This window comes from Macrobrachium nipponense, chromosome 6 (assembly GCF_015104395.2).
Source record: "Macrobrachium nipponense isolate FS-2020 chromosome 6, ASM1510439v2, whole genome shotgun sequence".
NCBI lineage: Eukaryota > Metazoa > Arthropoda > Malacostraca > Decapoda > Palaemonidae > Macrobrachium > Macrobrachium nipponense.
This window is the reverse complement of record NC_061108.1, coordinates 127,559,428-127,576,866: the sequence shown is the minus strand read 5'-3', so window position 1 is coordinate 127,576,866 and position 17,439 is coordinate 127,559,428. Positions and strand designations below refer to the sequence as shown.

Genomic DNA, 17,439 nt, shown 5'->3' with positions numbered 1-17,439 from the left:
ATTGTATTGAATGCTGCCATGAAAAGAAATGCCATGGGAAGCCAGAAAACTTAGCAGGTTGAAGTTAGATGTTTGTTGGAAGGCTCATAGGCCCCTTATATATAAATTTCCCTATATTAATCACTTCATCATTTTAATTAGAACACAATAAGTTCACTTTAAAGATTGTGTGAGGCAATAGCAAAATTTATTATTATGAGATGTATTATAACACTTTTGCTATTGATAAGTGATCATTGCTTCTCGCACTCTTCTCCATTCAGAGAACACATATATATGTGTTCTGTATACAAATACTGAATTTGACTTTTGACTTTTGACTTTTAGGTTGATGCTTTTCAACATATTGGCATTGTTAAAGAATCACAGGTACAGGATTAGTGAATGTTTTGCAACTTTATTCTACATGAGACTCCGTTGAGTTTTTAACTTTTTTAATGTATGTATTTACATTTATTTATCTTGAGTTTGTGTTACCTCATTATTTTGTATACTTACACATCTTTTTATGTATGTTCTTATTCTTTGAATCATTTGTCCCACTTTTCCTCCCCGTCACAAACCATCCCTTCTTTCCCTGGACTATGAACCATATGATCCAGGATTGGTAATGTCTACTACAGGAATCCAGCCTGGAGGTCGTGCCCCTCGCCTTGGATTTAGCTCGCGATCAGGGGCCTGGCAGACAGCTGGTTCTGAGGACTACCTGCCACCTGCCTCTCCAGAAGACAATCCTGATGAAGAGTCTCAGCGAGTTATTTATCGATCTGATCCCTATCTACAGGTCATTAAAGTTCATATGCCTCCTCCTAAGGAAGACCACTTTGACCTTGCCTGGAGATTAAAAATAGTTTTTTTCTTGAATTTTAGGTCACTTTTAAATACTCAGACTTACATAATTACTAACTCTATAATGACAAATATGAAATCCACTGCTTCGACTTAGTTAAGGTTGTAAGGTTCATGACACCAGTCTGTGTAGCATAGGACTGTTGAAAAGTAATAAGCACTCTAACACCAACAGGATTTGAGAAAAACACACATTTCCAATTCATCTCTAACCATTGGCAGTTATGAGTTAATTTGGGTATTTTAAAATTATGCATTTTTAATCCTGGGAATGCACCTTTTTTTTTCTTTCCCTTTTCATTTTTCTTTGTTTGAAACCACCTCAGAAGCAAGTACTACCAATACAAACTGGCTATAAATTTCAGGGTCGCATTTATTTCAACATACATTTTTGCTTGACTAATTTAAAGTAGTGCTATTGAAGACGTGATTTAAATTCAATTTCCATATGAAAAGGAATTTGATGCATGTGCAGCTGCATGTTATTTGAATATATGCATTAGAATCATGAGATTTATTTGAAACGTTAGTAATAGTACCAGTGATCTTCATCATAATTTCCATTACTGTTATTAATTAAAAAAAAGTACCGGTAATAAGAAAAATTTTATTTAAATTCTCTGGGTTGCAAATCAAGTTACTTCATATATATTTTATACTGTTACGTATTACTGTACTAGCATATTTTGTAAATTCTTTGTTGGTAAATTTAGTATGCTAATATTTCTTGAAGTTTCTTTAAAGTCCATTTCATTTATATTTGGAATTCATAAGATTCATTTATTTTACAGCATTTTGTTCATATGCATTGGTACTTGTTGACATAGATCACTAGCATGTATATTGAGGAAAGTGTGTATAATAGAATTGATACTAAATATAAACCAGTTATTTCATCAAATATTAAATAAGTGTTGCCCTCTAATTTGAATTTTACAACACTGGAAAGACGAAACTTTAATAAAACTGAAAACATAATAGTACTTGGAATAAATTAATATACTATGTAGTTTTAATAAGCAATGTACAGTCACTAAATGTTATGTATCGTTGAATGTAGTATGTCTGTTTGTTTGCTAAAGATTTAACATTTCCTTTGGTAAATGTTACACAGCACTAGAAGAATGGAAATTTTAAAATGCTGAAAGCCTTGGAGCATATGAAACACATCCATCCAGTAAATAATGACTGCACAATCACAGTTATGTATCACTTAATGTATGTCAGCTTGTTTGCTAGAGGTTTAAAATTTCTCTTGGTGATTTAGATCAAAACTTAAAAGAGGGGTATCGTTATTAGGAAGAGTGATCAAGAGCTTCAGCATGCCACAGCACCTATGATCACAGCTTTGCAACCCTGCACAGTTTCTGAATGCCATTTGAATTAAGGTAAGAAGTTTATTTTACAACATGGTTGAGACAGTTAAATTTTAATTTGCTTATTAATTATTTCTATCAAAGTGCAAATTGCTGAGTTATCATAAAATTTCTATAAACATTTTTAGTACTACGTAATTAACAACTCCATCTTCATGCTTTCTCTTAGGGCTTACAATACTGTTGCATGTTACAGAGACAAATACATGTGTCCTGTGTCAGTGATGAAGTATATTATACATATGGATTCCTGATTCAATGTCCTTACTCAGTCAAAATTAAATGATAACCAAGACAATCTTTGTTCAAATTTCATGAAAAAAATGAATGACAACCTTTGGCCAACACAGAACATTACAGTATAATAACCATTAGTCAGATTGCTAGAGTAATGTTACAGTAAATTGTACAAACTAACACGGGATTACCAGTTTTAATGTTAAAATTTTATTCAGTCTTTTGTATCAGCACTCAGATTCTAAATATGAAAATGCATTATTTCTTGCTGCACTTAATGGTCAAATTTCAGTTATATACCCTATACTAGTAAATTATTGTTTTTGAGGACTTCATAAAATACTGTACATTAAGCTGAAAACTAACTTTAGTGGGGGTATCAGATACTATACAGAGCTATCAATAAATGTACATGGAAAGAACTTCTGTATAGATCCTAAATTTGAGCTGATCAGTGACCGCCATATTTATGCTTTATTCCAGCAGAAGCTACAAAGAGGGGAAGAAGAAGACATAGCTGGAAATTACTTCAAACCCAAAAGGGCCAATGAGTTATTGGTGAGGTTTCAGGATGATATTAATAATGGTGAGTTTATCTGGAATTTGTTAAATGCAGATACAGTATATCACATAGAGTCTCTGCCTCTTTCATGTTGATGTTGGTACTGTGTTCTGCTGGACAATTGGTAAGAGCACATTACAAGTTTCTCAGGTTTTTCATGAACAAGAACTGCAATTACGTTTAACTTTCATCCCGCAAGTAGTAAATATGTCATTCTAAAAAGAGCTAGTATCATTGAAAGTACTGTATAAGTTCTGTAGCTGTATATCAAGGCATTTATTTGTCACAAGATTTAAACTTATATTTATCACTTTTGAAACATTGTAGCATTGTTGGGAATCCCATTACAGTCATTTCTTTTGACATGTTTCCTGTTTTCTAAGAATCTTTTAAAAATGTGTTTCCTGGAAACTTGTTTGTGTGACTTGTACACTGTGGATTATAATACTAGTTTATTTTGTAATTCACAGAATATGCTTATGTAAATATTGTCATTGTTTAATGTTGTTCAAGTAATAATACAGACAATCCCTGGTTATCGGCAGACTTGGTTATCAGCGATCTGGTTTTATGGGGCTTGTCTAATGCCATAAAATCAGCGATTTATGGTGCCATAACGGGATGAGTTCCTGTTATCAGCATCATAAGGGTGCTTAAGGTGCCGATAACCGGTTAATGGCATTTCGCTTATCGGCACACCCCCAGAAACGTAACCCCGCCCCCCTACAATAACCAGGGACTGCTGTATTTATATCCAGCACAGCATGCCAAAAATTGCAATAGGAAAAGTTATATATTTTTAATTTCATCTTTCTATTTTAAGCTGAAAACCATTATGTACTATCACTCGGGTTTATTCACATAAAAATTAACACCATTATCGTACTGCTAAGCTACAACAGTATACTGTACTTTATTATCTCATAATGAAAAAGATGAAAGTTTATCTTGATCCTACATTACACGGAGAAGGTTAGCAAAAATAATTTATATTACGGTTTCTTGTCTAATAATTTTGCATTAATACACTGCCAAAACCACTGCAGATATCTCTCTCTCTCTCTCTCTCTCTCTCTCTCTCTCTCTCTCTCTCTCTCTCTCTCTCTCTCTCTCTAACTTTGATGCTACAAACCATTCAATTACTTGCTGTCATTACAAATCTATGCTATTTTACAGCATTATGAATCTATGCTATTTTACAGATGTATACAAATAATTTACCAAAACAAATCAAACAAGCAATGAGGAAACTACTAGTTAACATCTGGATATTAGAATTTGTGGGAAAAGATTAGAGATTTTGTCATGGAAGTTTGGTAAAGTAATTGGCAAGAGCATCTTTCATGAAATACCAATACACACACACACACAGAGAGAGAGAGAGAGAGAGAGAGAGAGAGAGAGAGAGAGAGAGAGAGAGAGAGTTTAGTTTATTGTGGTTATACTCTCTGTGTTCGGAAAGTATCCTCATTATGCCTCTTTAATTTATTTTTATAAAACCTTCAAAAGCAACAAAAATAAATGGTTAACCTTAAATTTACTTTAACAAGAATGTTTGTATCAGTTGTCCAATGTATTCAAGATTGGAATAAGTTGTCTGAGGGATGTAATTTATTTGCAATATACGTATGTAAATTGTTCGAAGGAATTTGGAGGAAAAAGTAGATTTTGTTATTGTATATTATTTTCCTTTAATTTGTAACAAAATACTGTAATATGTTGTATACTTTAATCTATACCACATTACACTCAGTATATAAGTATAAGTATTTTGAATTATTTGGGTAACTTTACAGTGGCATACTTGATGAAGTTTGCAAATATACTCATATTGATCATATTAAAACAAATACTGAACTGTATATTTTTTGTATAAAAAAGGACGTAGCTTTGCCAGGAAATATTTATTGGCAATATTTATTGGCAGATGTAAAGTTGCATATGTTGCAATATAACTTTTCTTAGTTCAGTCATTTTTGAATCTCATTTAGTATTTGGTAATTTTGTAAGCAAGTAAGATATGTCACAACTATGTGTTACAGAATCACAGGGTACTATTCCATGAAAGTCAAGAAAATTTGTTTCTTAGAAGCACTATACACAAATACCACAATTAAAATCACAATATCACTGGAAAGCGCAAGATTGGTTTTTATATTCTTATTTTAGCTAGATTGACTAAGAAAAGACTAATCTGCAGGTCATGACTTGGTTTGCTGGAATAGATCTTGTATGGCAACCTTTTATTCCGCAAGATATGCTATCAAAGGTCTCTCTCTCTCTCTCTCTCTCTCTCTCTCTCTCTCTCTCTCTCTCTCTCTACTTAATATAGATTTCACTCCGTTTACACAGGCACTTTACAAAATTACCTTAAAATCATGTAAACTTACATCTATAGAGGATACTAGAGGTCATGAAATCCTCTTTGTACATAATGAGGACAATATTAGAAATAAAATATCTACTCTGTATATGTTGGTTATATTTGCCACTAAAGTTCTCCATACTATCAGTAGAAGGAAAGGTGTAAACCAGTCTTGGAAAGTTTTTCCTGCCTTAAACTTAAGGATATTACTTTATTTCCTCCGAATTAGAAAATGAGGCATGCATATCTGAGAATGTTCTGGGTTATTTCCAGGTTTTAACTTGCAATTAGTTCAAGGAAAATTTGTAGGTTAATGAAAATTAAATTTTCTTGTAAGACACAACTAGCTCTTTATTAACTTTTGAGATCTGGAATGGAAATTATATGCAGTACTGATGTACTGTTTTTGCCATATGAAAGTTTCAGTGATTTTTATCTGTCATTTATAGTCGGTTAATTTACATTTCTCACTTTACTGTTAGCAAATACGTTAGGTCTTCACATCATATACTATAGCAGTGTTGCCTCCATAAAGTTGCTTTCTGTTTACAGTTTTAAAAGTTTCTTGCAGTGTACCTTGCAGTGCTTTCTACCCTTTACTTTTATCTATTCCCTCTATTATCTTCCCACTTACCTTTCCAAATTCTTTACTTTCTTCAATTTTCACCTTTCATGTAAGAAATAGTCCATCATCTTGAAGTGACTTTGTGTTGTAGTTAAACTACTTAAACAGTAACACTGTGAGTGCTTAGCAGTTATTTAAAAACGTTGTAGAACTGGCAGGTAGTGAAGTACATATGGCAGTTGAAAATTACAAAATATAATAGGAAACCTGCATGTTAAGGGAAACTTTTGATTCCTCTCTTGTCCTGTTCTTACTGTCACTCCATCATATCCTTGGCAGCCAAGCCCATCAGTAAGAAGAATAGCAGCAGCAACAACATGCTGAACATGAGTATGAGCCAAAGTATGTGGGGGGGCAACAATATGAACCTCGGTTCTTCTTTCAACAACTCTGCCCCAGGTTCTTACAACTCTTCTTGGGGATCCAACACATCAAACTCCAATGGTGGGAGTTTTGGTGGAAGCCATGTAGTGAGCAATGGCTGGTTAGGTAGGTAAGAATCGTTTTCCCAGGGGAGTGCAGCCTCTTCATTTACATTTGATTGTATGTATTACTCACTGTTTGCATGTTGTTTTTTGTGCTTGAAATGATAAGATGTTTGCTGAGACACAACACCTTAAACATTTCATTTACATAAGACTGTACATTTAAATCACTAATCTGCATGGACTTGTCTGTAGGTTGATGAGGTGGCTGAGACACCACAACCTACTTAAACATTGTTGCTTTAGTCATAGAGACTTTTGGAGACGGCTCTTGTGGCAAGCATCAATAAGCTTCCTGAATCTCTTGGATGCTTCAGCATGATTTAACATCAAGTTACTGAAAGTACTGTGTATTTTCCTTGGTTTCTCGCTCTCCCCATTGACGAAGCTTGTGTGCCTCTAAATTGGAATGGTTTATCACCATCAAAATTTACAGCATCTCCATAAATTATTTATACACCATCATTTTTAGGGTCATGTTTCAATTATTCTTTGACACGAAGCAGATTAATTCAAGTCAGATTTTTTTTTACTACTAATTTACCATTTTTATGCAAGGTAAATATTACGGTAAAATTGTTAGTATGTAATGCTGAAATTAAACCCAAGTAACCTTGGAGAATTTTTGAATGGTATCATTATTGTAACTTAAAATACCAAAGGCAGGCATTTATGGCTGTCATATAAAGGCCTTTTAAGTAGCCCTTCACTTTTGTAAATAATAAAAGCACCATGTAAACCATACATGACAATATTAACTTGGAATTGGCCTAAAAATTAACATTTGCCTTGAACTTAAAAATTAATACTATAAAATGACACATTTGTAAATCAATTTGTATTTTTCATAGCTAACAAACCTGAAGGCTTAACATTAGGATATTTTCCAAGCGCCAGCTTGTAAGAGGTGAAAGATTGATAAAGTATACTATACTGAGATACAATGTAATGATTGAAAAAACTTAGTGGACTTGGCTTCATAAATGGCCTAACAAAAAATTTGAATATGTGCTGATAGGGAAGTTCTTGAGCATGTATGAAATACAGTGGTACCTCGAGATACGAAAGGCTCAACTTACAAAAAACTCGAGATACGAAAGCAAATACGAAAAATTTTACGGCTCTACATACGAAAATTGTTCAAGATACGAAAGGTTGTTGCTGTAAAGTCCGAGATTCGCCCTGACCACAGATAACAATTTTGAAACTCGCGCGCCGCCAACTGAGTAGACTCGCCACCATCCTCCCGCTCTCCCATTGGTTCCTGATGCTTGTCACTGCCATGAGATCCTTCTCTCCTATTGGTCAGCATCCCTCCCATGATGCATCTACGTAGCGGCGTGCTTTTTTGGCCACTCGGTAGCAGCATCGCTTCTATACGCACGCGGTATTCGTTTGTTCTAACGATTTCGTTTATTAATGTAAATTCGTTAGTGATTTCGTTGTAGTATACTTTATCGTGTTGTGTGAGAACTTTACTACATACATATACGTACTACATAACATAATTACGTACAGTACGTATATACGTAGTCATAGGTCCCAAGAAACTTGAAATTCACGGAAAGAAGAGGATGCTCTCTTTGGAGACGAAGATGGAGGTTATCTAGACGTATGAAGCTGGTTTGCGATTGAGTGTGATCGCCAAGGAATACGCCCGAAATCCGTCGATAATAGGCACCATCCTTAAGCAGAAGGATGCCATCATAGCAGCTACACCTTCCAAGGGCATCACTATTTTGTCCAGCAAGAGAACCCACGTGCACGATGAAATGGAAAGGCTTCTTCTTGTCTGGATAAAAGACAAAGAAATCGATGGCGATACGATAACGGAGACGGCAATCTCCCACAAGGCCAGCGCTATTTTCAGCGATTTGATTGCCCAGGCTGAAGACGACGGAGGAGAAGGGACATCAACGCCAACCCCAGACTTCAAGGCTTCGCATGGGTGGTTTGAGAAATTCCATAAATGGACTGGCATCCATTCGGTGGTGCGGCATGGGGAGGCGGCCTGCTCGGACACAAAAGCGGCCGAAGCCTTTAAAAAGACGTTCGACGAGATGATGATCAAGGAAGGCTACAGTTCTCAGCAAGTCTTCAACTGTGATGAGACTGGCCTTTTTTGGAAAAAAAAGCCTCGTCGGACGTACATCACAGAGGAAGAGAAGAAGCTACCCGGGCATAAGCGTATGAAAGACAGCCTTACGCTCGCACATTGTTCGAACGCCAGTGGGGATTGCAAGGTGAAGCCCCTACTTGTCTATCATTCCGAGACTCCTTGAGCCTTTAAGGCCCACAAAATGCTTAAGGAGAAGCTTCCAGTGATGTGGAGGGCTAATTCGAAAGCCTGTGTAACGAGGCTTTTATTCACGGAGTGGGTAAATCTGTGTTTCGGCCCGACAGTGAAGAAATTCTTGGAAGAGAAGCGCCTCCCTCTAAAATGCCTGCTGGTGTTGGACAATGCCCCTGCTCACCCTCCTGGCCTCAAGGAAGATATCCTAACGGAGTATTCCTTCATCAAGGTTCTTTATCTTCTGCCTAACACCACCCCTCTCCTCCAGCCCATGGACCAGCAAGTGATATCGAACTTCAAGAAGCTGTATACAAAACATCTTTTCAAGAGATGTTTCAACATCACCGATACCACAAACCTCACCTTGTGTGAATTTTGGAAGTAGCATTTTGATATCGTAATATGCATCCGACTCATCGACCAAGCTTGGCAGGAGGTTTCGAGGCGAACCTTGAATTCCTCGTGGAGGAAACTCTGGCCTGATGCCGTATCCGCCCGAGACTTCGATGGATTCGATGTGGGCGGAGCTGGTGCTGCAGATTCAGAAACAGTTGACGATCCTGAAACTGTTTCACAACCAGATCTTGACGAGATCGTTGCACTCGGCAAGTCCATGGGGCTGGTCGTCGACGAGGACGACATCAATGACCTTCTCGAGTAGCACCAAGAGGAGCTTATGACGGATGACCTGAAGGAGTTGGAGGCCATGCAACATAAAGTCGTTCAAGAGGAGTTCTCTAGCAGCGGCGAGGAGGAGGACGAGGACTCTATGACAACGGCAGAAATTAAGGATGCTCTAGCTGCTTTTCATAAGGTGCAATCATTCGTAGAAAAGAGACACCCCGAAAAGGCTTACACAGGTCGTATGCTTGCACAGTTCGATGACGTTTGCCTGAGTCATTTCAGGAACATTGTCAAAAGTAGGCAGAAGCAATCTTCCTTGGATAGTTATATTTTAAAGAGGCCTTTAGTAGGAGTAGTAAGCAAAAAGGAAGAACCAAGAGATACTAAAAAACAGAAAGTTGAAAGTGGTAAAGAAGTTGAAATTTTGTAAAAAAAAAAAAAAAAGTAAAGTATAAAAAAGTAAAAATAAATGTAAAAAGAAAAAAAAAATTTTTATTTTAGTTTTTTGTAAAGTTAAGTGTTACAGTTTTGTTAATGTGTTTCGTAAAGTTTAGTTTATGTTTTCCTTACATGTTTTTATGTGTTTCGTAAAGTTAAGTGTACGTACGTATCTCCTCTGTCGCCACTTTCGGAGATAGCCTCACTCGAAAGATAAGCTTCCAAATTTTACTACATACGTACATATGTACATACAGTATTTCTTGTATACCATGTACACTAATACACTTTATTTACAGGTATATTAGCAGTACGTATTAAGTTAGGTATTGAATGGTCCAAATTGTTGTAGTATTTCATTGTTTATAGGTCAATTTAGCTTTATTATGAAATTTACTGGGGTGTTTTTGGAGGGCTTGGAACGGATTAGCCATTTTACATGCAAAATGCAGTCCAAGATACGAAAAGTTCATGATACGAAGGCCGCCTCGGAACGGATTAATTTCGTATCTCGAGGTACCACTGTAATTATAAACTATACTACTACATATGTATTGGATTTATGGACAACAATCAAAATAATAGCAAGGGTCTAATAGATATGTATATGGTATTATACGTGAAGTGAGGGTACCTGAAAAGCAAACAGCTAAGGATTGCTGATTGCTGTACGAGCTAAACTTAGATTTGCCTGCTGAATTGAGAAATTCACTTTTTCTGCCTAAAAATAATTAGTATCCGTATAAACAAGCAAATGCTGTGATACTGAATATCCTTTTTGCACGATAGCTTCCATCGGCATGCTGTTTTAATCATTTTGGAAAATGACACAAAGATTGACTTTTAGTTCAAAATTTTCTTATTGAAGAGGGCAACCTTTGTTCATATGAAATATGGGCAAATACTTACCTTTACATGTTTTGTGTTAATTTTCAGATGATGGTAAACTTGTACCCTTCACATATAAATACACTTAACTTCTTGTATGCATCATTCCATACCAGAATGTAAAATTTTTCTTCCAGTAATAAAATGTTTCCTTAATTTACAAAACCTTGCCTTATATTGTTGAAATGACCTGTACTAGGTGCATGGTGATTCCCTGCCACTCTTCTGACGCTGCTTTTTCCTTTAGTTAATGGGATAAATGCAGGGTCTGCAGGCACTCAATGAAGCCATCATGTAATCAATATCAGCATTTGGTTAACAAAGTTCTTGGGTGAAAATGTTTATCACAAGCCTGTTTCACAGGCAAAGAAAGGAAAGGAACCATTAAAAAAAACAGTTGCCTCTTGCAGTAATATGAAAAATGCTAAATGGGTCATGTTGGAAGGGGGAGGACTTCCTACGCAGGTAATAATGAAAGAATGCTTGGGTTACGTCAGGTCAGGTCTTGTATTAGTTGACAGACTGTAGTACACCATTCATCGATTTTTGGGTGGTTTAAGAATCCTTCAGGCAAGTCCCTGGCTGAAGATAATATTTCAATTTACTAAATTATTCTCAAGATACATACTGATACATATATTTAACTGCCTTCCTTAGGAAAACTGACTCGATTAATGTTAAAGAGATCAAAGCACACTGTTGCAGTATATGTATTTTCAGAGTAAAGCACTTATGAGCAGTTTTCACCTTTGCATCTGTGCATTACATACTCATATTCTAGCAACACTGTTTTGATCAGTTGCTTTGTTAGTACTGCGCTTAATTCATAGTTTAAAAAGGCAACTTTTTATTTCGCAAGCATAAGTAAACACGATTATTGTAACTAAATGTGTATGGAGTAAATAACTGCCCACTAAACCTATATACAAATGGTTTACACTTAAATATTTTTCTTTCAGCTACTTCAAACTTTGCTTCTTCTTTGTATTAAGTGCTTTTCAAATACAGTTTAATATTCTTTTATTGTATAAATCTTTCAGGTGTAATGGAAACAATGTCATTGTTATAAAATACAATTCAGTTTTTGGTGAAAGCTGATTTTGTCAGGAAACTCATTAACAACACTTAATTCAAATAAAGTTATTGTTAGTATACTCAAATTTGATCTTAATTTTAAAATTCTCATTTAATTTAGAAAGGAGTACACAATGGCTTTGGAAACCAGACAATCCTTTTTTTAAATATATACGCCTCTCTTTTTAAAGTTACAAAAAACACTCTTTAATAGCTCAGTGTTGCGGATTGAACTAACAGGATTTAATGTTTCTTCTGCTATGACTAGGGAACGGCTTATCGGTCTCTCCGGAGGGCTCAATGAAACGGCCAACCCGATTACAGGCCCTTCCCCTAGGTGGAGACCTAAAACTTGGCAAGAAGAAGAGTAAAAATGTCCTACATACTCTAGACCTCATTTAACAAGGTAAATATTTATTCTCTCTCTCATACTACAGTGGACCCCCGTATTCGTGTTCTCGGCATTCACGGATTTCTCTATGGAACATAGCTACCCATTATTTGTGGGGAATTCATGTATTCGCAGTATTTTTCTATGGAAAATACCCACGAATTAATGTATTTTCATATAAATTTCATGATTAAATGCACTTTTTGTGATAAAACTATTAAGAAAACCAGGTATAAGCCTTTTTAGGGTTTTTTATTAAGTTTGAACCAGGAAAATATGACAGTTCTAAGCATTTTTATAGGGGTTCTAAGTATTTGCGGATTCTAGCTATTCATGGGGGTTCCACTGTATATATATATTATATTATATATATTAAAGTACATATATATGTTTACTAAAAGGACTTCATTCAATCTGGATGGTATCTAGTGAAGTTATTCATTTGCTAACAAAATTGCCAGACTGGTTGTAAAGATGCCTTCATAACATGGGCTAATAGTGCAATGGAAGGCAACACTGAGAATGGATTGAAGACAGCACATCAAGAAAAATCATATGCGCCATAATAGAAAAGATACGAATACACACAAAAAACTATATGTATAGTGTACAACTGGAACAGCATGCGCGGGCAGAGAATGGTCAAGGTCACGAGGGTGGGCCCAAACAAGAGAAGCAGCTGTATTCACATATAGTAAATACAGCTGGCCTACCTCTTCGGTCATTTCATGGATACTTGATAATGAGGACTGGTTGTCCTTGAAAGCTTGTAACGTTTTTAATAAATAAATCCACTGGATACCATCCAGTTTGAATGATGTCCTTTCAATATTGTGTGCATATATATGTGTGTATATATATATATATATATATATATATATATATATATATATATATATATATATATATATACATATATATATATACATATACATATATATATATATATATATATATATATATATATATATATATATATATATATATATATATATATATATATATATATATAATATATATATATATATAAATAGTGGGTCACAGTTGCAGGATCAGTTAGCCAAATTATTTTCATTGGACCGCTTATCAGTCTATATCACGTGTATAAATCGCAGCATCACGGAATTGTCCGTGTTGCATATATGGTGTTTATCAGTAGGATAGTCTCGACCATGGTGTGATAACCACCGACATACATGAAAAGATTCACATTATATACACTGACAATAAAGGTAATAAAACCATTTTCACCTTATATATTATTGGCATATCTTCATAATAAATAGCCTATTCATGGAATAATTCCATATCAATGAATTCAAATTTTAACCTTGAGTGGCCAGCGAACAAAATGTAAAGACGAGGTATACAAATGCGTTCACAGCGACCTTTATTGTTCAGTAACTTTCAGAAATTTTTATACTAGTATAGTTACGGTAATTGTAATATTTGTGATAACATTGATTTTTAACTCAAAATTCATTATCGTTTTGGTAGTAAATTAATTATCCGAACAATGCAGTCATACAAACGATAATTGTTGTAGATTATCGTAGTATGTTGTTTGAGATTGGCGGCAGTGTAAACGTGGTAAAACCATTTTTACGTTATATATTATTGGCATAATATTCATAAGTTAAAAGCCTATTCGAGAAATAATTCCCTGGAAAAGCATTTTTCAATAGAGAGTACTTTATTATGCAGTGATAACATTAATATTACAGTATATGTAGTACTATAATTAGTACAATAAATAATCTTTATCATAAATGTATATTCGTTCACGAAATATTAACATAAAAATACATACAAAGATTGCCGTGACATCACCAAACCTACAGTCTTGTTTGTATGTTCGCTCCTCGAAGTCTCGACACTATGGACTTTTAAAAATATACTTGGGCTTCCCAAAGCATGGGAAAGCCAGGCCCAGGAGGGGGAGGGGGGCAGCGGCGTCTGGTAAGGGACCAGTGGTTTGACCTCGCCGAGGTCTCATCTTCTTCTGGGTTCAAGGCCTTTTAAAGCTTTCTCCTGTATAGCTCCTCCTACGGTCCCTGTAGGGGATAATTCCAACAACCAATGGGAGAAGGGGATAGCTTTTCAAAAGAAAAAGGAGAATGGATTCCTCCAAAGTCGAAGGGGCAACTCGTATAGATACCTTAAACTTGGGTGAAAGACTGTTACTTTCCTTGGTTCTGGCTTAAATCTTGAAATAAATAAATATATATATATATATATATATATATATATATATATATATATATATATATATTATACAATAGCTGTTGTTCGTCCTCAAATGAGTAAAGGAGTTCTGTACACTCTCATGGTCCCCCACAGGGTCTCCATAACACAGACAAACCAATTACAAAGAATTCTCTTCTAATGGATCTTGGCCAGAATAGTGCTTGTTTGCACAATGATAGAATACTATAAAGGAATCGGGACAAGAGGGCTCTATCTCCTGTCCTACAATGGCTACCTTGGCTCTATATGTCTCACTCGCACAGATGTGACCACAACATATTTTGGCCATCTTCATTACACTGTCTGTCCAAAAGCTCTCTAGTCCCCAAATTCTGGCCCAGAATGCGTGTCCAACTGTGCATTTATTTATTTTTTTTTTTTTTTTTAGGCCCAGTGAAAAGTTTTGGTTCCTTAAAATTTTAAAGGGAAGGCTTATGGCATTTGTTTAAATTGGGAGCCAGTAGACCTCTTGCAAGGCAAGAAGTTAGGAGTAGATTGCCATGCTATGCTGCAATTGCCGTGCCATTTTTTCTTGTTTAACAAAGCCAGAATTAGCATTAAGGCACCAATAATTGACAATTTGTTATTGAACTTACTATTATACAGTGACCTATTTACCACTGATTGATAATCTAAAGTTACCAAAAGGGTCAATCAGGTTAGCCTAAAACCTGTTTACAAAACGCTGATATAATTTCAAAGTCATCTTACATTTTTACCCATAAAAATAAAAGGCTCACAGATATTTGTGAAAACTAGTAAAGCAAATGTAGAAGGGAAAAGCACCCGGACCAGATAATGTCATATGGCCCTCACAACAGATGCTGATGAGCCAATCCAAGTCGTACTGGTGCGAATATTCAATGAATGTCTGAAGAAGAGCAGAATGCCAGAATAGTGGAATAAAGCCATCCTCATTCTACAATACAAAAAAGGCGAACTGAGGGACATGAACAACCAACGACCAATCAGCCTCCTTAATGTTATTTATAAGATCTTCACCAGATTTATCACAAATCGAATTGCTGGTAAGCTTGATGAAAATAAGCCAAAGGAACAAGCAGGCTTTAGAAGAGGCTGCTCCACAATTGACCATCTACAAACAGTAAACCAGATCATTATGAAAACAAATGAATATAAAATCCCACTAGTAGTAGCACTTGTAGATTACACCAAAGCATTTGACTCGATCGAAACTGAGGAGATCATGTCTGCTCTGGAAGAACAGGGGGTTGACTCAGTTTACATCAATGTCCTCCATCACATCTATGACCATGCAACATCATTTATTTGCCTCCACAAGGACTCAGAACTATTCCAACTCAAGAGAGGAGTCAGACAAGGTGACAGAAGCTCCCCCAAACTGTTTACTGCCTGCCTGGAGAGAGCTTTCCGACAACTCAACTGTCAAGAAAAAGGAATAAGAATAGATGGAGAATACCCAAGTTACCTGAGATTTGCAGATGACACCATTATCATTGCCCCCACCAAAGAGCTTCAACAAATGTTCACTGAGCTAAATGAAGCAAACAAATCAGTAGGCCGCCACATGAACTTCCGTAAGACCAAAGTCATGAGCAATAAATACACTGAAAATGCAGATGACATACTTGAAATTGAAATCAACAAATTGAGGAAGTGAACCACTACATCTACCTTGGACAATGAATCTCTCTACATGATGCCTCCAAAAAGAGCAAAATAAAAAGAAGAATAACCCTCGGTTGGCAGGCGTTTGGAAGAGCCGGTACAGTGTTAAAAAATAAGAAGATTCCTGTCCTCTTAAAAAGGAAAGTTTATGATCAGTGTATCCTCCCCACTGTCACCTATGGAGCTGAAACTTGGAATCTAGCAAAAAAGCTTTCCCCTAAATTACGAACAATGCAGAGGGGTATGAGCATCACGAACAACCTTCTGGACGCCCTGAGGATACACAAGAAACCAAGGAAGACAAAAAACCCACTGGCAAGATGGCTTAGATCAACATAAATGATGTGGCACAGAGCAGCGGAGGATAGAAATCTGTGGAGGAGCCAGGGGAAGGCCTACATCCAACAAAGGACTTTTGAAGGCTGAAATGATGATGATGATAAATAAAGTTACCCCTGAGAGACTATTAATTGGTGCAAGAAGTTTAGACAGATTTCTCCCTACCACTCTTCCTCATGGCAGGAGAGCAAAGGTGCCAATGTGCCTCCCACTGAAGGTTATACCTCTGACATGGCTAATGTTGAGGCACATGCCCACTCAGAGATGAAGGCCACTCCCTCACCTTCTCAGCGTGCGCTCTTCTTGTTCTCTTAGACTCACAACTGTGTTGCACAGCCCCCTTTGTTCCCCTCCTCTTGGTCTCCAAACCAGAGTCAAGACTTGGCTCAGGGTAGCCCTTATCTGCAAAACTCTGTTGAGTTACAAAAGCAAGGGCATGCGCAAGCTTGTTTGCTCTCCACTGCAAGCACAATCTCTGTACTATGCGCAGGTGAGCACTTCTTCCACCTCTCATGGGCACTGCCATCCACTCCAGTGTGTGTGTGTGTGTGTGTGTGTGTGTGATGTGTGTGTGTGTGTGTGTGTGTGTGAGAGAGAGAGAGAGAGAGAGAGTGTGTGTTATGCTACCTCACACCCCTCTCTTAAGTCACTGTGTACTCAGTTCTGACTTAGTATCAGAGATGAGGGGTGTTGAAGTCATCTGCATTCTGTGTGAACTTAGATCCTGTATTTTCCCATCTGCCCTCCATCGAGAGACTTGCATGGTAATGAAAGTGCTGAGCAAGAGTGAGAGATGGAGTGAAACCCATCATCTACAGGAGAGGATGTAGCTTGGCTGTCTAGGGATCCCTTCCAATCCTGAAGGACCTGCTTCTACATAACACTTTAAGACCAAGTTGGAGCAACATTTTTATGAGGTTATTTCGCTTATTTGTAAATGCAGCAATCTTGGGGAGGAGACCTTGGCTTCTAACCTGCTCATGATCTTTACTTTGA

The 17,439-nt window shown here is 36.4% G+C and overlaps 1 protein-coding gene across 1 annotated transcript in view; it reads left to right on the top strand.

Annotated features, from left to right (window-relative positions):
* The window catches only part of LOC135216163 (osmotic avoidance abnormal protein 3-like), a 156,775-nt gene that overhangs the window by 133,094 nt on the left and 6,242 nt on the right, over positions 1-17,439 (top strand). Inside the window, 3 exon segments of the mRNA XM_064251281.1 lie at positions 2,946-3,048; positions 6,294-6,503; positions 12,085-12,222. Of these exon segments, the coding sequence (XP_064107351.1) occupies positions 2,946-3,048; positions 6,294-6,503; positions 12,085-12,218 (447 nt within the window). The 3' untranslated portion in view covers positions 12,219-12,222.